This window comes from Dasypus novemcinctus, chromosome 8 (genome assembly GCF_030445035.2).
Source record: "Dasypus novemcinctus isolate mDasNov1 chromosome 8, mDasNov1.1.hap2, whole genome shotgun sequence".
Taxonomy (NCBI): domain Eukaryota; kingdom Metazoa; phylum Chordata; class Mammalia; order Cingulata; family Dasypodidae; genus Dasypus; species Dasypus novemcinctus.
In genome coordinates, this window is record NC_080680.1 from 20182297 (window position 1) to 20201427 (window position 19131).

Genomic DNA, 19131 nt, shown 5'->3' on the forward strand with positions numbered 1-19131 from the left:
ACTACAATTTACAGCAATGGCCTCCCCTGCCCTCCCCTTCCAGACGGTCTGAAATACACAGAAAGATCGATTCTTCCCAAAAATGGTTAAAAAATGCTCGGGGAGCATTCTTCTTCCAGAAAAGCATTCTCGGCTATATTTGTCTATGTTACTACAGCAGGAACTGTTTACACGGAACAAAAACAGAAGACATGGGGGAGGGAGAGAAATTTCAAGTTCTCCTGTGCGCTGGAGCTTTGCTGGCTGCAATTCCACACATGCAGGGTTCGACCCAGAATTAAGGCGGCTGACCTCTGAGAGTCCCGGGCAGAGGGGTCTCGGTTAAAGGCGCACAACAGAGAGAGCAGTTTTCCTTTGCCCCTTGGGTTAAACGGGTAATCCCAAAGACATACAAAAATGCTCTTTCATTTTGGGAAGATTTCCCCAAAGTGTGACTAATTCCTTTCTACCCTTCCCAGAAAACACCCTTATTCCCCTCCCACAATCCATAGGTGCGCGAGGAAAATGTCCCCATTCATACAGCCTCCTCATTAAGGGTGAGAGGGAAGCTTGGCTACGAGGACACAGACATGAGACCGACTGTATACGCCAAGACATCTTTCAGGCACTGCTCTGAACCAAAAAAAAAAGGTCAAAAGCTCCAAGTTGTATAAACTTCCACATGGTGGTTTTTGCCAATGGGACACAATTAAGATAGAACTGATGAAGTCTCCTGAAACAAAAACAAGAGATCTCCTTCTTCACGACCCAAAAAGAAATACCATATCTTAAGAGAATCAGAACCCAGAGGCGTAGCCAACCTTGTCTCCTGCCTCCAATCAACTGGCAAAGACCGGAGTTGTCGCATCAAGAAATGTTCTTTCACCTGCCCCTTTTTAAATGATCAACATTTTTAAGTTTCAAAAATAAGCTATTTTATAATAGGCAGTCAAGTGTCTGCCCAAGACCTGCAGTTAACAAGAATATCATGATGCGTTTTAAGTATCTTTGGTCTAATCGAGTAACTTCTGAAGAAGAAAAACAATTGGTTTGAATTGCTACTGAAAACAAACTGAAGAAAAACTGCTCTGTACATGTTGAAGCAAAAACAACGCATTTTAAAGAACAGCCAAGATTTAAGAATAGAAGTCCATACTGCTCACAGTATTTGGGGGGCACAAAACCGATTTACCAGCAAATGAAGGCCACCAAGCAAAATAAGAGTGAAAATAACTCTTCACAACAACAATAATGAAAATCAACCAGCAGTCATCCATTTGTCCTGTAGTACCAGTTATTTCTGATTATCAAACATCCGTAGGGATATTTGTGTAGAGTCACATTTGGAGGAAGAAAACTCAAGCAAAAACAAACACTCAAATGATTTCATTTCACATGGGGGGAAAGCACATTTACAACAATCTGGGAAACAAGTCTGTCAGCTACGGTTTAAAAAGACAACTGTACTTTTGAGCCACGGTATATTCGTGGTGCTTCCAAGAATGACTCTACAGTGACTATTACAGTTATCATTAGCAAATATTACCTGGGATAATGTATTGGCATAGGTCATTTCCACAGTCCCAAACGTAAGAGCCAATTTTCCACGTGCTATCATTTCCCTAACTTCTGTAACAGTATCGCCCAAACTACATGCAATCTGACACAAAGCTCATTGTACAAAACACATAAAATGCAATTCTCTTGTCAAGTGCCTCTCTTAAAACTATATTATGCTAATGGGTTATATTATTACCCATTTGGAAAATATTACATTGTAAAACACTCAAATTGAAAATTTCCAACGACGCTTGGGGTCGTCGTGCCTGCCTCTCCCGCCTCACTCCCAACCCGCCAGCCCATAAACCCAAGGGGCCAAGAGAGACCATTCCTGATCTGAATTTCACGCTTCTCAAGAAAATCATCACTCATAGAAAAGAAACTGTAACTTCCTAAGTGGTTCACTCTATTCACCCCGTCTTGACAATGGCACGCTCAATATATGATTTAAGGATTCCTAAAAGGATTTGGAACTCTTAAAAGCATCAATGACTGCTTCTAACTTTCGTTGTGTTTACGGTTTTTACCCCCCCGGAAATCTCCTTTGTTTTACAATCAACACTTTTACCTCAATTAATAACACTGTACTTGGCGGCTGATACATTCATCTTGAATAAACCTATGCATTTTTTATCAACCCAAGTTTCTAAACTTTTAGTGATATTTCCTAACTCATTATAGGATCCCTAAAATCCATCTAGCTTATTACCATACATTTATTGAGAAAACTGTCTGTTGAGTTTGTGTGCCAAAATTAGGTGTGAATATGCTATATAGCCCTGCAATGGACTACTATGCAGCTATTAAAAAGATGGTAAGATGGCAAGGTATGTTAATAAGTGTGGTAAAAAAAAAAAGTTCAGAAGAGAATAAAGAATAAGGCTGAATTGGCATAAACAGCTTTCTAGAGATATACAAAAAGAAATTTACTCTGTATCAACTTCTTTTTCTGAGTAGCCTACATGAGATACCTGGCCTTTTTTTTCCCTTTCTTTTTTTCTGACTCCAGCTCAAGCTGAAACATTTTTCTTGATTCATGTTAAAATTATTTCCCAGTAATTTACTTAATGGAAAGAAGATCTTCGTTATGAAGAAATTCAATACTACAATCTAATCTATGCACTAAAGCGCTCATATGACTAAAGCACATGTTCTAACCAAGTGCTGAGCTAGCAAACTGGAAACCAGGGGCCTCAGTACAGCAGGCCCAGGTAGCTCCAGACAGACTCCCCAGCACAAGTGCAAAGAAGTGCCTCGTTGTCTCTCCATCCTTAGCCATTACGATATTTAAATAGAATACATCTTGAAAGTTTTATTTTAAAACTTTAACATAAAGCAAATGCTAAGAAGTTCTCTTGGATATAAAACATTAGTTCGGTGCAAGCACTCAGAAACTGAAAGGAGAATTTAAAATTTTCCAAATGCTTTGCAGATATATATGAAGCACCGCACCAGACAATCACATGCTCAGATTTTTGTGTTGCCACTTACAGTGTAGACACTATCATATTATTTCCAGAGTTTTTCAGGGAAAAAGCAGTACCTATAATTTTGTTCAAACTCAGGATCTCTTCCGAGTTTTCTCTAACTTGCTTTACATTACCCCCAGAATGTCAAAATCAGATGGCCTGTGTGGAATTATTTACTGCAAAATTTACTTTCAGTAAATAATTCTATCAACACTAGATTTTTCTTTGTAACATTTGGTTGATTTATTTTATGACCTAGGTTCCTGATGAAAAGTGACACACAAAATTAAGTTGGTCAATATGCACAAATGGCAATCCTTAAGAATATTTAGTCTGAAAATAAAGCTTTTCCTCTAAATTAGGAATAATTAGCAAATGGAGAAAAAAGGGCTCTTACAGAAAATACAAGCTTTAGAATCTCATATATAGACATAGGATCCCCTTCCTTTGAGGTTTAAACCAGAAATAAACCTGAGTTCAAAGAAAACTGTATAAAAAGAACGTACATTTTTAAGGCAACTTCATAAGGAATGGAATGGGCTCTTGCTCACTTTGAATGGCATCTACCCTATGCCTGACATGCAAATTTCAATAAAGGACTTAAGGTTCAATATTAAAAGATGGATTGATAAAGTAATGTCCATAAGAATTGATGGGAATCAGCAATTCAGTGATTTAATTGAATCTATTAAAACCAAATTTATATAGCTAAACTTGAAAATTCAAGCCGTGATTCTCACTTCTAGACTAGAACAAATCCAAACACACTCAAACTTATCAATTTAAAGTTTTATAAACATTCTGTGCAAAAGCATCTGCTTGATGATTCATATTTGAAAAGCTAATGATAAAATAAATGAAAAGCCTCTCCAGTTGTGATCAATGAACCGATAGAGTTGCAATCTTTTTAAAAAGCGTGTTATCTCAGTGGCATCCCTTTGTTTTCCATAGCCTTTTAGCCTTCTTATTAAAGCCTATTAGAGATTAATTTTCAGATGATCAAAAATAAGTTAAAAAAAAAAACAAACTAAGCTAGAGAAACATTTTAGAGATAATGATATTAACCACAGTTGTCAGCCAAGAAAATGGCCAGGGACAGAAGGAAGGAGAAACCACCTCAGCCACTGTGGTCCTCAGGTAAACGAGGCAGGAGTGGACCCGCACATCCTTTGTGACCTATTCTGAAGCAGGCAATGTCATTTATAAATAAATTCCACATGTGGGTGTTTACTCTGGGGTCTAAAATACTAACAGTCCATTACTCCTAGGTTCCTATTCTTTCTTCTTCATAGGTGCATAGTTAAGGCAGTACAAATATCTTCAAGGTCAGTTTTTTTTAATGCTCTTTCTCTATTTTCTACCAAATCCAAGTGAAAGCATACATTTTAGCCACGTGCCCACAATTTGACAGGCAGTCTCTGTCAGAAAGTTGACAAAGAAACATATCCTGAAATATATTTACAGTCAACCACAACTAAAAAGGAATAGTGGGATGCGGGGGTGAGGTGGAAAGGCAGGTACACAAACTAAATGAATTAGTACTTAAAAAAACAGAGGAATAAAATTGTTTTTTTTAAAATAAACATTCCTTGCAAGAACTGTACAAACTTCCTATCCAGTCAATGTCTTAAAGTCTTACTCTACAAAATGATTTGATGTATACAAAACATTTCACTCAAATTCTTAACATTTTGGAATGTAGTCCAGACATTTTATATGCTAGATTAATTTTGAAAAATTTTATGAAGAGAGGAAAGCATTAATTAAGAGAGAAAAGGGTTACTTCGACACTTTTGGAAATTTTTATTACTGAAAAAAAAATAGACTTAACTTTTAGAGAAAGAAAGGTAGAAGAAAAAGTTTCACCAACTTTCAAGAAATGTTTACTTCATTTTTTCTTTTTCCTACCACAGTAACAGTTCATTCAAAGGGAGTGAAAGCTACTTCTGGGCCAGCATTCTGTATGAAAAGGAAATGGCTGGCCTTTGGATGCACAACAAATGCGATGAAACTAATACGTAAGTGGGAAACAGAACAATAAACCCACGTGAATGTGCGTGATTTGCCAGGTCTTGTTTATCCAATTGCATGCTACGTACAAATGGCTGAATAATTAATAAATCAATGTATTTCCCATCACTAACAGAAACTATTCCTGACTAAACAAACTGAAATATTGTTTAGAAAATGTTCTTGGAGGGCAAAATATGAACTTTCATGCTATGAGAGTGCAGACGTTATAATCTTACATCTCATATGAGCTCCAGCTTGGACTCATATGCCAGAGCAGACTGAAGCTTATATGGTAACAAGAAATCTGAAATGCAGCCTTGATTGCTGCTGTAGAAATATTTTCTCATGTGAATTCAAGTACTCAAAAGTCAATTAAGAGAAGTCAGCCTTTGAAAATGCAAAATGGATATTCACTAATGGTGGTTAATTACGGACTTAAAAATCCTAGTAGGTCTGGGATATTTCTTTGCACAGGTGTTGGCGTGGACCTGCCTAAATCTAAGATGTGCTTTCTTGTAGCAATCTAAAATTTCATGCAAGTTATTCCTAACAGACTCTGAAAGAAATCTCACAAAAACTGAAGTTAAGGCTTAAGCTATTCTAACTTTTAGGCCTGCCTTTACATATTTATAAAGTACTCATATAAGAAAAATCCAATATTATTTTATTGGAATAATACATTCTAACAGCATAGAACAACCTTTGGAAATGACAGCTGTTAAGCCATTTCTAAGCTTTCTGATTGTTTAAATCTTAATGGAAAACACTCTACAGAAGGCCAAACTTTTCTCTCAGTATCTCAGTTTATCTGGTATAAATCTACTTAGAATTTAACTTTAAAAAAAAAAAGCATTAAAAAATGCTCCTCTGGTCACTACTACCTACTTTCCAATATCAAAGTTACAACATATTAATTATAATCTACACATACTACTCCATGTCACTTATTTTAAAACAAATTAACTTGAAAAACCGGTGATTACAGAACTTAACTGAAAAAAGTGGACACAGACATTAAAATGACCAAATGCAACCTTGCAGGTTGAGAACCAACTACACGCCTCCACTGATTTCACAATGTAGGCGCTCATTTCAGAATTTTACCCAGCCATCTTTGAGACATGAAAAATGCCAAAGCCTTCCAGGGCAAGCCAAGCTATCTTTTCTTTGGAGGCATTGTTGGGAAAAAGGGTTGTGTTACTGTACTTGGTGAGCGGTACCACATCTGGGTCCACGTTTCCATCTAAGAACCGTGTGCTGGAACTGAGATCAAGAACCAGAACGAACACCTCTAGACCAGCACGAACACCTTGGCACAGAAAAGTAAAGTGGGGACAGTTCTCTAGAAATCAAAGCTACCATTTTCTAAAGAGAGAAGCCTGAAGAAGTAACTTATGTCACTAGTTTCCTGGGGGAGTCACCCTTTGCATGAGTTTTCTTGAGTGCATCACAATATGTTTGTTTACCCAATCTCTTTCACTTGAAGGCTTGGCCAATATCACACACAAAATTACGATACGCATGGCCTAGGCCCCTGAATGCACTTAGAGTTAAATGTTTACAAATGTGGGAGCCTCAAAACAAAAGCACCTTATAGTATTTTTGAAGGCTAACAGAAATCCCATTCACAGCCGAACGATATCACCATGGCAGTGGGAATGCCAACCCCACAGATTGGTTAGCTGTGAGCAAGGGCAGGGTATGGAGCAGAAGCAATAATGGGGAGCCAAGTCTGACTCCCCGCCCCCAACCAGTTAAAGCTCATTTGGTGGCAAAACTGGGGTTAAAAGGAGGGAATAAGGAGGGGTTTCACAATCTTCAAGAAACTACTCTAATTCTTTTAACAAACAACAGCTGACGGCCACAGTTTGTGCAGCCCGCAGCTGTCATCAGGGCCAGGGGGTGGGGTGCGTAAGAAAAGTCTGGGAGAGGAAAACGCTGTACTTACTAATGCTCATCACTTCAGGCAGCTGGCTGGGCCCTCGAGTCCTCCTACCTGAAAGGGCTCGCGGGCCGGGCTAATAAGGCCCGTAGTGCCGCCCCGCGCACCGCCTCCTCCGGCCCGGCCAATCCCCGACCGGGCGCCGGGCCCCGCCCCACGTGGCGGCCAATCGGAGGCCGGGCCCGCGCGCCGAGCTCCTGCCCGGCCACACCCCTGGCTGGGAAGCCCCCGCCCTTCCTCCTCTCGCCTGCTCCCACCCAGTAATTACTCTAATTAGACGTCTAAGCCTCAGCATTTAAACAATGTACAAACCAGTTCCAACACAACCTGCAATTCAAATGGCTTTGAGAATAAAGGCAATAATAGCTGTAGCAATTTTTCCTCTAATTTAGAGAATGTGAAGACTTTCTCTCATTGCACACTGTACTTAAAAAAAAAAAGTTTAAGCTTCAAGCGTACATGCCATTTCACAAGGATCTTAGTATTTCTGTGGAAAAACACCAGACCATCCCGGATACCACTAAAAGAGAGAGAGAACCTCACTGCATAAAAAAAAAAAAAAAAAAAAAGAATATGAAGCTTCTAAATTTGGTCCCTCCTGCAGAACAAATGCTCCTGGCTCAGGGGGTGGAAATTTGCAAGAGAAGATGTGGGAGGGCTGTTTTCTTATAGTTTACAGATTATGTGGATAAATGAGGGAACAAACCACCTAGGGCATGTTTCCAGTAAACAATCTGTATGATTCTTATTACTAGCAGAGGATGCTAATTGTTCACACTAAAATCAGTTGAAAGGCTACATGGTGGCCCAAACAGAAAAACTCCAAATGCCAGAAATGAGTTTCCTGGGAGGGTGGCTTTCATGGCAAATGACTTCGCATCTTCACTTGAAACAACCAGAACACTGGCACAAAAGAGGCATCAATCTTGTTTCCTATCTTACAGCAATCCCCGTAGATAAAGGTCACCTGAACAAATTCCAGCAAAAACTAAACTAGAGCAAGGACTTCAAGAACATAGAAAAGGCTATTTACTAGCAATTAGTGAGAGGCAGGCATTTCTTGATGATGCACTTCATAAGAAGAGCAGAAAGGTAAAACAGCCTCAAACCAGAGGCAGCCAAGTCCAGAAGGCCAATTTTCCCTAGAAAACCAAAATTAAGTGTTCATATGTTCTGAATATCAACCTCATTATACTTTTAGATATACAGTGAAATTTATAGGATGAGTAAAATTTTAACCATAAAATATGTGCTTAGAAAAACAAAACAGAACATCAAAAGCAAACCTTCTTACACTTCTCTTTGCAAGTACCGATCTTCAAAGTAACCTGTATCCATTTAGAAGAATTACTGAACTGAGAAGTTTATGTGAAGAATCCTTTATAGTAAGAAAAACAAAAGAAATCATGGGCAATAAACTATTGAATGGAGGAAAAGATAAAAACAATCAGTATGAAAAACTTTGCACAACACATGTCATATAAGCCTCCATCCTTCCTATGTATTTTTTCAAAAAAAATTTACAAAAGTTCAGGAAAGTATGGTTTATAGTCCCATCCATGTATTTACTAGGATATACTCTAAAATGTTTCCATTTTTAAGTGGAGGAAATCTTAACTGTTGACACATTACGGAATTTAGTACCTTACTTTGTTCTGTATTGCTGTTTTTCTTTAATAATAACTAAGTCTGCCTCTAAATATGCGTAACAGATTATTCAACACAATTTATAGTTTACTTGTAGTAACCATTTTGAAAGTTAATCTTTTTTTTAAAAGGAAAACCAGCAAAACTTCATTAAAAGTTAAAACAAAGTGGAAAGGACACAAAACCAAATGTTAGCACTTTCAAATGCTATAATGTCTACCCAGCTTAAAACTTAATGCCCTGAAAATATGACATTCTTAAATGTTTCCCCCGAATCTATAAATGCAATCAGAAACTAACCTAACAAAATCAGGCGCCTGGGAAATAATATAGAAAGGATTTCCAAATACTTGTTCTGTAAGTAAAATCAACAGGGTGAGTAAATAAAAACAAGAAAAAGCTCCTTTAGAGAAAACAAAAGATACCCACAACTTATCCTTCCAATTCCCCACTAATTTAAGGTTTAGAAATGGCCCTAAAGTCTTCCTTAGCCAAGTCAACTCTCTGTGTACCAGACAAGATACTTCTCTTTAAATGTTAAAATCTTAATAAGCTTCATGTATATTTTGAAATAACACTCAATATTTTAAACAAAGTAGCTTTCAGTTTGAAAAAAAATTCATATTTACTTCACATAAATAATCTGCAGTGAGAAACAGGAATGAAGAAAAACTATGGAACATCAAAATGTTCTTGTCAAAGTAGAGCCAAGCAGCCATGTTACTATCAGCCTCATCACTCATACAAACTTTTTAGTTTAGCATTTATTTTTCAAAAGCAAGACTGTCTTTGCCAATTGAACTGTTCATCAAATTTACAATTTTGCTTTACATGGAAAGGGAGAGAAGCCTTAAAAGTTAACTTCACTTAGGATAAACAGATTTTATTTTTCATTGACTCCAATACTATTTGCTCAAAAACTACCATTTCCCTTTTTGTAAGTCAAATCCGTGATCATGCCCCATAGGAGGAAAAACAATTTTTTAAAAGAAACTTTTATCTGGGAAACGTTTTCCTGCCCTTCTTTTTTACCCCGAGCTGGCCAGCAAAGCCGGAGCCACCTGCGCATCACTCTGCGCTACTTCCCCTATTCAAAGCAGCGGCGGCGACACCGTCCCTGGCGGTTCAAAGGCAAAGCCCCGAACGCCACCGTCAATTCCGCAGGGGCCCGCTGGGCGACGCTGTCCCAAGTCTACAGTCTTCCGGCCCGCTCTCAATTAGGTTCACGTTAGTCTAAGGTCTGTGACAACTACACCGATATTTGTCCCCGGAGCATGTTCATCCCTGAAAGCAAAGGATGACCCAAAAAATCGGAAGTACGAAGGCGAGGGGTTATGAATCGACAACGCCTAGCTCTGGAGAGAGGGGCCGTCATTGTACGGCAATTCCTGAAGGCCGAGGCCTGGGCGCCCGGGGCCTCACCGACTCCCAGACAGAGGCCGGGGCCCCGAGCACCCGCCACCACGGGAAGGCGCGCGCGGCCCCCCCCACGGGGCAGAGGGGGCGCAGAAGGCACTCAGGGAACCTCGCGTGTGTCCACAGGCCTGGCTCCAAAGCCGGGCGCCCTATCTGACACACAAGTTTTAAAGACGCAAGCAGCGTGGGTCCCGGAACCCCGCCGGCCGCCGTCCGTCCTCCAGGCCCGGGCCTCTCTCGGGACGCAGCTGGGTTTCAGCCCGCGGCGCGCGCGAGCGTGGTCGGCGCCCCCGCGGCCTCGAGTGCGTGGGGACCCGCAGAGGCAGGCCCCGCCGGCAGACAGCGGGTGCCGGCGGGAGGGAGCGGGGGCGCGCCGGCCCCAGGGGCCCGGGGACCAGACTCGCGCGTCCAGGGAGTCTCCGGACGCAGCGCGGCACTCCCGGAGGGCGTCGTCCTGGCTCCAACCCCAGCCCCGTACTTGCCCCGACCTGGAGCCCCAGCTAGCCGCGCAGTTATCTATGAGGAAACAGGCTCAGAGAGCCTGCGGGCCCCCTCTCCAGATCGCGCGCGGCACCGCCCGGACCGCGGGATCTTGCCAGGTGCACGCGACATAACTCCCCCTTAAAAAAAAAATTATACATACAGCAGGCACTAAGCGCACACCTTCAAATGGCGAGTCACTAGGAACCCCGGTCTCATCCCGCCCGACTACTCACTCAGTAACCTCCGGCGCAAGCTTTGTGGTGGTTCTCTCATCTGTAAAAAAAAAAAAAAAAAAACAACAACAAAAACACGACCCAACTCTCCAGGGTGTCAGGAAATACCCAGCACCTGCGTAGGGGCCCTTCCTGCCAGAAGACCCACTGGGCTCCTGGGCATGAATTTACAACGGTCTGCCCTCCTCCCCCATGCTCCTTTAAAGACCAATTACCTGCAGTCAGAGATGTGGGGGCTGAGGGATGCAACCAGTGACCCTGCCCAATGCAACCACCAACTGTAAACCAGGCGCCCAATAGGCTCTCCCCGTTTCCCTCCCTCCAGCCCATTTCCAGCGCCCCACTCTAGGGCTCCGTTCCATGACTGCCAGGCGGCAAGGGCCTAGGATTATAAACCTGCTCCGCTTCCGCAGGCAAGTGAGTTTCCTTGAGAAGGGCTCTTCTCTCTGTCCGCAGATGCGAAAAACGGTATTATGCCCCAGTGGGTGCCGTTCAGTATGTTCTGGTCCCCTAATCACCTTTCCCAACCTCTCAACCCTTTATAAATCTTATCCTGCATTTAAACCTACAGGAATTGCGAACACCAGCCCCTCTGCCTAGAATGCCTTCTTGCTCCTCCTCCAAACACTTTTCAAGCAACAGCCAGTTTTCAAGAACCCTTCCCCAATCTCACCCTTCCGGGGCAGTTTTTGTTTCCTGGCTTTTATTCTGTCATTCATTCCCATTTTGTGTTCCTTATGGCAATTACCCTATTTTGCCATATATAACAGAGTTATTTTAGTGCTGCTGTGCATGAAGTTTGAATTTCCCAGCTCCCTGAAGGCCTAAATCTAACCTCAGGCACCCAGCACAACCAATTTTGAATTGATGTAACCTGTCTTGTAGCGGGATCAAAATTTCAATCTTGTGCCCATTAGCACTGATTCTTAGCAACTAAATGATGAAAAATTGTTAAAATAGGATCAACTTTAAAGGAAGAAATTCAAAGATAATATACTTTAAAATGGAAAAAAAAGCCTTATACCATTAATTTCACAGGCAAAGAAAGCCATTACAGGTAAATGTCATATCTATTTCAGGGACATTTTCTACTGGGAAGCTGATGACAGCTTAACCACCGCTGCTCTGCTTTATGCAAATGCAGATGGTGCCTTTCTACCAGAGAAGTTTCTCACATCTGTTATCTTCATTTGACTTTGCAATGGCCTTGCAGACAGGAGCAGACATTACCCACAATCTTAAGAGATGACTGGGGAAGAGGGACACACAAAACTGAGTCACTGAGTACACAACGTGAACCAGGTAAAAATTTCACTGATGTGTATACCAAGAAAGGATGTTTATAGTGTTAAAACTACAGTATCATTTTTATGGAGGTCTTCCTATGAAGTGTTAATAAAAACATTTAAATGAGAGCAAATTTATAAAAATCCCAGAACCAAACAAATGATTACTCCAATTATTCTTATTAATAGTGGGATCATTCTTTTGAATAGAGAAATACCAAATTCCCCCAAACTAAAGTTATAAATTAGTCATATGTCACACTTAAAATTTCTCCTTATATTCAACAGCTGGCATGTTAGATATCATGGTAAAACAGAAGCTAAAAATGTGAATGAATTTTTGTACTATGTTACCGCATGTGTGTCTGTGTATCTGCATACATAGCTCAGTATATATATATATATATGTATTCTTCCTTTTAGGGGTTATAAGAAGCTGTAGAAAAAAACTACAAAGCCACTGAAAACCACCTGTAATACCACACCCTCTATCTGTCAACTCTTCAACCCTGTGAATGCTCCAATTAACTTTTTTTTTCCTTAGGAGGTACCAAATAGTGAATTCAGGACCTTGTTCATGGGAAGGAGGTGCTCAACCACTAAGCTACATCTGTTCCCCAGTGAGAGTTGGCTTTTTGTTTGTTTTGTTTTTAGGAGGTATCAGGGATCTAACCCAGTACCTTGTACATGGGAAGCAGGTGCTCAACCACTTTAACTACATCTGCTCCCCCAATTCACTACTCTTGACATTGTCAACATTTTCTGTTATGAAAGGAAGAATAATGGTGCCCAAACAGGTTCAAATCCTAATCCCTGCAACCTGTGACTGGATAAGTTTACACAGCAAAGGGAACCTAAGGCTGTTAATCAGGTGACCTTGAGATGGGGAAGAGTAGCTGGGATTATCCATCACATGGAGCCTTGTAAATGGAACCAGAAGGCAGGAGGGAGAGAGCCAGAGAGATGGGAGCAGAAGAAGTTGGCCCTGCATTTCTGGCCCTGAAGGTGAAAGACTGGGGCCACAAGCCAAGGAATGCAATGCAGGCACCCTCTAGAAGCTGGAAAAGGCAAGGAAGCAATCCTCCTCAAGAGCCTCCAGGAAGGAACACAGCATTAAGTTTGTCTTCCTTTGTTATAGCAGCAATAGGAAACTCATCCAGCTGCAGTCCATTCCACTTATCATCAATTTCATTGCTTCTTAACTTGTTTGGTTCGATATGTGAGGAAAATAAAAACATCCTTTAAAAACTCTCAACTGCAGGGCCACCTGGATTCAGTTTTATTCTAAGAAGGGACGCTTTCTTCCAGGTTCTTCCTTCTACTCCCCCAAGTATACAACTTCATAGGTGATTTCCAGGCTCAATTCTAGTGCCTGAAAAGCATAACTGAAGGGTGGGTGGGTTGGGATGAGAAGGCAGCTGGATAGAGGGTTTGGTAAAAACGTTCTCGGGGCTGGCTCCTTAACTGCTTCACTGCTTTTAAAGTGCCTCAGAGGCCAGGGCAGAGCATGTCAACGAAACAAAGGACATACATGAAACAAAGCGCCACAGGCAACCACGTCTTGATCAAATCTAAGAATGATTCAAGTTAATAAGTAACATAACCCTACCACCTTTTTCATGGCTTTAATTATTACAGCCAGTAAAAAATATTCAGGCCATCCCTGTTTAGTGATGTTTTATTTACCCCTAAAGGCTAAAGTCTTCATTAAATGCAGAAGAGTTGTGTTCAATTCAACACATATGGTGAGATCACAGTCCAGTTTACTGTACTTTTTTAAGCATCTCTCCCCCCATCCCCCAACCCATGCACAGCAAGAACTCTGAATATGCAATACTGCAATTACAATCTGGCTACATCAGAAGTTTACATTACTACATAAAGGATGTAAAAGGCAATCTTATTTCTGACTAGTTTCCCTTATTCCCAATTTTTCTAGCATCAGCCCATCTACTCATGAAGCCATTTCCTACATTATTTAAAGCTAAGTCACCACTGCTAAAGGGGTCTCCTTTTGTCCCTGAATATTTCACTCACATGTTACATTTAGCTAAGTTTCTGAATGGCACAAGAGCCTTTTGGTTCGAGAGGTCCGGCAAAATGTCTAAGAGGTAAAAGGAATGGGAAAAGGGTTGGAGCCTATTATTTATCACAGTCCATCTTCTACAAGATCCACACCCATTACTTTCTTTTCTTCATGGTATAAAGACTCAAAACTTTGTCATGGAACGGCCTGATTATTATGATGTTTTCCAGAGCTCACGACTGTTAAATTTTCCAAAGGGAAACAATTAGCCAGCCACATCTTTCCAGATAAACACTTTGCTGAGGAACGAACCACAATTTTTTTTACCAAGTCTTACAGCACAGAAGTAATTTTTCACATTACTCCTTGCTAAGATCGGTGTTTTTTAATCCCGTTGGCTATCACGTGGCGTTACTGTCTGTGGCACTGAGCAGGCATGTGAGGAGCTAGGACAAATGGGAATTAAGACCCCCATGCCACAGTGCGAGAGGGAGGTGCCGGGGCAATTGTCTGTCCGAGGCAGGCCCCACCTCTTGAAAGCGCACTGGGGCAGGGCCGGGTGGTAAGCCCGTCCTCATCACCAGGGAGTGAGCCACCTCTGTCAGAGAGAAGCCAAGGCGGCAGGGGAAGGGAGCGGGATATCCCTGCGGTCCTCTCTAATCTCGGGGATGAAGAGCTGGAAACAATGGCGCCTCAGGGAGAGGGAGGCAGATAAGCACAGCTGGGCCTCCGCCTCAACACCGTGCCCAAAAAAGGGGGCGATGCTGTCGCTTTCCGAGGGTTCTAAGGTTGGAAGCTAAACTTGGGTTTCTGGTTTTTGATCATCCACTTGATTAGCAGGATTGCTCACCAGGACATACGGCCTGCCCTCGTCCCCAGTTCCTGGGAAAACTATTCCGGGTAGCGACGTAAATCTAAATGGGGAAACTAACACGCAGAATCAAGAGGCCCGGCATTCCATTTTTCAAAGGGCAGGAAAGCCACGGCTGTTTGATTTTGTACGGGCGATTGTTCCTATAGATGTAGCGCTAGCCAGTGGGAAGGGGTTGGGGAAGCAGAGCCCTTGGGCGCTGCTGTGGCCTGAAGCTGCCTGCTGGAGGAGGGCTCTTCTCCCCTCCCAAGGTGTCTTGAGACTGAGGAGAACTCAGTTCGCAGCCTCTTGCTGCTCATGGATGCAGGCCTACCAAGGCCTGTGCGTTCCTATTTGTGTCTTTTAGTTCCTCTTAAATGCTCTGAAATGCTATTCCTATCATATACCCAGAATTAAAACAGCATCTTTAACACACTTCAGCTCAGTGAGAAAAAGAAATATACCAACCATGATAACTGCAAAATTTTAACATTCTGAAGACTGTTTTTATAGACTCTGAAGAATAAAAAGTAAAATGTCAGCAATTGTATTTAGTCACTCATCAAAATCATTGTTTTTGACAATAAATAATACCAGTGGCTCTTTTAAAGACTTCTTAAAATTAATAGCATGAAAAATGAATGACTGACTAAACAAACATGATGTCCATAGCAAGCATAAACAAATCAGCAACCTCACAAATTGTTTCCGTTTATAGGGCGTGTCCTAAAGCTTTTTCTTTTCTTTTCTTTTCTTTTTTTAGACCAGTAAAAAGAATTTATTGGGAAATGGGGGAAAAGAACAGAGCTTGCTGAGAAACGGGAGAGAAGGACGAAATACAGAGATTTGGTGCTGGCTCCTCTGGCAGAGAGAGTTGTCCTTTAAAGCTTTTGAGAGAAACATTACTTAAGTAAAATGCTGTGTTTTGACTGTAGGCTAGGACTTGAATTTGTGATCCCATGTTTAGCTAGGCCGTGAATAATTAGCATTGAAAAACAGACATATAAAAATAACACACAAATCTACTAATGGTCTCTATTAGTAACACAGTATATTTCACAATACTGATTTGTTGTTTGCAAAAATATCAGTTAACCCCACCAGCACAGCTTGAGCCATTTAATTTTTGTCCTGTGAAAATAAAGAGGGCCTCACGAATGCGTGTCCTTGGAGTTCAGGAATGTGAGACTGTCCAGATGGTTGATGTCTGGCATATACGCCAGAGGCTCGATGACTTGTCTAGAGGCCCAGGGGCTGGCGCCCTGGGGCCATGTCCCAGGTGGGCGCTCCCTTCACTAAGCCAGCGGATCCTCAGAGACCCAAACGTGGCTATTCTAGACCAAACAAACCCCGTTTCTTTCACCTTTTCCCGTAGGTCTTGCTTTTCATTCCCATGGTATCACTTTTACTCAGACCTTTTGCAGTTGGTCCCTGTCACATGATTCACAGAGTGTGACAAAAAAATGGGGCTTGGTTGTGTCCATCCTAACCCTAACCTATGGCTTATTTACAGGTGTTGAAGGACGACACCCACGGGCTTCCACTGGACCTCAGTCCATCCAGTCGGTCTGTGGCAACCCTTCTTTCAAACCGATAGCCGGCCAGCTGTTCTAAGTGGACCTCAACTGCAGCTGGTCTAACGATCGTTTAGTCGGCCAAATGCGCTGGCAGCCTGGCTGAAGCCGCCTCATCTGTCAGCTCACTGTGGTTATCTCCAACTCCAAATCTCCAAAAGATACTAAGCCCACTAGCTCCCGCACTGCTCCTACACCCTCCGGGCTGAATCAGAGGCTCCATTGTCAGACCTGCCCACTCAGAAACAGCCCGGACTCTACAGGGAGTCCCAAGAGTTTCTATGGCAAAAGATGCCTGGAGAAGACCAATGCGGCCAATATGCAGGAAATCATCACGGGCCCTTTCATGGACACAACTTGCAATAACAAGAATCTTTCTGCAGGACTAATAAACATGTAGGGAGAGAAGTCTCCCCTCACAATAAAAACCATCCCCATGAGGAGATCACCTGTCCTGCAAGGGACCTTGGAGGCAGATAACTGCGTGGTCTTTTTACACTAGATAAATACTAAATGAACCATTTTGCTTTGTTTTCATTTTCTAGATTCAACCACTGGAATCTCCAAACAGATAGGTAGTGGTCTGATTTGTTTGCTGTAGTTGCCGAGTGGTAAACAAGATTTTTTCTCACTCTACTCATTTTGGTGTGTGTGTGTGTGTGTTTATATTCAGATTTAAAATCTGGACAAGTTGCCTAGAAACCAAAGCATGGAAGAATCCACATCTTGATGCATGCTAAGTTGCCAGCTGCTGGAAAGCAGTATGTTTTCCCAACTACAGTCTGAGATGGGCTCACTCCTGACCTACACCATTGTTCAAGTTCAAAGACATCTAGTTTTCCCGGTAGTCTGGTTTAGTCATACCATCACTTTGGGCTTACCTGGAGAGAAATCAGTGCTGTCTTCACCCTGCCTGAGGAATTTGTTCTCCTGCAGCAGGAGAGTATAACTTATGACTGGGGACACAGGCATTCCTGGCAGACAACTTACTTTGCACCTAGCAAGGAAGGACGACGGAGGGATAGGAGGCTGAAAGGCATTTCCACACTGAGCAACTTCCCTCTGAAGGGCTCTGCGCATTTGTACGTGTCTGAGATGTCAACGCTCCCCACCGGGTCATCACACTCGTGGTCGCAGCGTGTAAATGGGGAGTTCAAATCAGAAAGCTGGGCAGGAACACTGTGAGGCAGAAAGTGAGGCCCGAGAAACCCTCAGGAATTTAGCTGGCTCTGACAGGTGCTGAGCGACATTATCTAGATCTGTCACTAATGATGTTGCCATAGTTCTCCGGGAATAAACACCGCCCTTCCCCAGAGGCGTGCCCAAGGCTTGCAGAGAGCAGCTCAAGAGGGATGAAGAGTGTCTGAGGGCTTTCCCTCTTCGTTTTAGCAAACTGGACCAAAAATGCTCTTTCCTTAGTCCTTCTGCTAGCTCCCAGAAGAAACTAGGACTAGAACAAAGGTCAGGCTTTATGTCTTGCACATATGTGAATATCCCTGGGGGAAATACAAGTTTAAATCCTTGGAAAACACTGCACTTTGGTGCCCAAGTCAATGTGCTTTTATGCCATCACCCCAAATGACAAAACCCTACACATCCTCTACAACTGAATGTGGCAACATTTTTAACAACACTTTTAACAACAGATTTTTAGGAGCCAAGGACAAAAATGTTTTTCATAGTTGCTTGCACAGCCTATCATTTTTTATCAATGTACTCTTAACAGCTTTCTGGTTAGAATAAACAAAAGGTGACTTAAGAAAGAATTCCCCAGATAAAATGATTAGAAACTGACAAAGGAAAGTCTATTTTTAAAAAAATCACACTAAAGATTAAAGGTGGGTCCAAAAAGACACTTGTCCTGAAACTTAAAAGAACATTTATTCATAACCAAACTGTCAGCAATGCTCTGAGTTTTTTTATTTTAAAAAATCACGAAAGCCTCTGTGTTCTCTACAATTTTCATACCCACTTGTAGGCCAAAGACACCTCATAATTTACATACAGGTGCCCATCTTATTCTGTGATGTTCAAACTAAACAGCAGCTTATCTGCTTTGAACAAAAGTTTCAGTAGATTTGACCACTCTCTGCAAGGGATACCATGAGAATTCACAGAGTTGCCAAATCACCGTGAGCGTCTGATCCTGTGGTAATCCCGTCATCAAGAGATGAAAGGAGGACAGGGATAGGTCGGGATTGTTCATGAGAGTTTGTGGCCAGACTGGGAGGCTGAGAAGATCAAAGGGCTATAAAAAGCCGCAGGCCCATCAGGGTGACTGTACTGGCAGCGTCTGCAATGGGATGCACATGGCGACAGCTTCCCCCCAGCTCTCACAGTTATGCCATGCTTGGCAATATTTGGAACAATGTTCTCCCACCATTAAAAAAAACCCAAGTCCAATCCATTCTGATATTTGCTGAAAGGAATGCAATACCGTGCTTTTGTTTTTTCCTTTTTTATTAAAAAAAAAAAAAGGTTTACTAGAAAAGTTATGGGTTTACAGAACAATCATGCATAAAATAAGGGTTTCCCACTACCAACACCTTGCACTGGTATGGAACATTTGTTACAATCGGCAATAGCACTTTTTAAATATTGTACTACTTTTTTTTAACATTACTTTTGTTACAACTGATGAAAGGTTATTAAA

The 19131-nt window shown here is 41.9% G+C and overlaps 1 protein-coding gene across 6 annotated transcripts in view; it reads right to left on the reverse strand.

Moving 5' to 3' along the window:
- AOPEP (aminopeptidase O (putative)) overlaps positions 1-19131 on the reverse strand; it is a 366697-nt gene that overhangs the window by 31871 nt on the left and 315695 nt on the right. The window contains exon 14 of one of the 6 annotated variants that reach the window (XM_058301561.2): positions 10656-10782. The exons of the other annotated variants lie outside the window; for them this stretch is intronic. Within the exon in view, the coding sequence (XP_058157544.1) occupies positions 10735-10782 (48 nt within the window). The 3' untranslated portion in view covers positions 10656-10734. Of the gene's footprint in view, positions 1-10655; positions 10783-19131 lie in introns of those variants that run through there. 6 annotated transcript variants of the gene reach the window in all.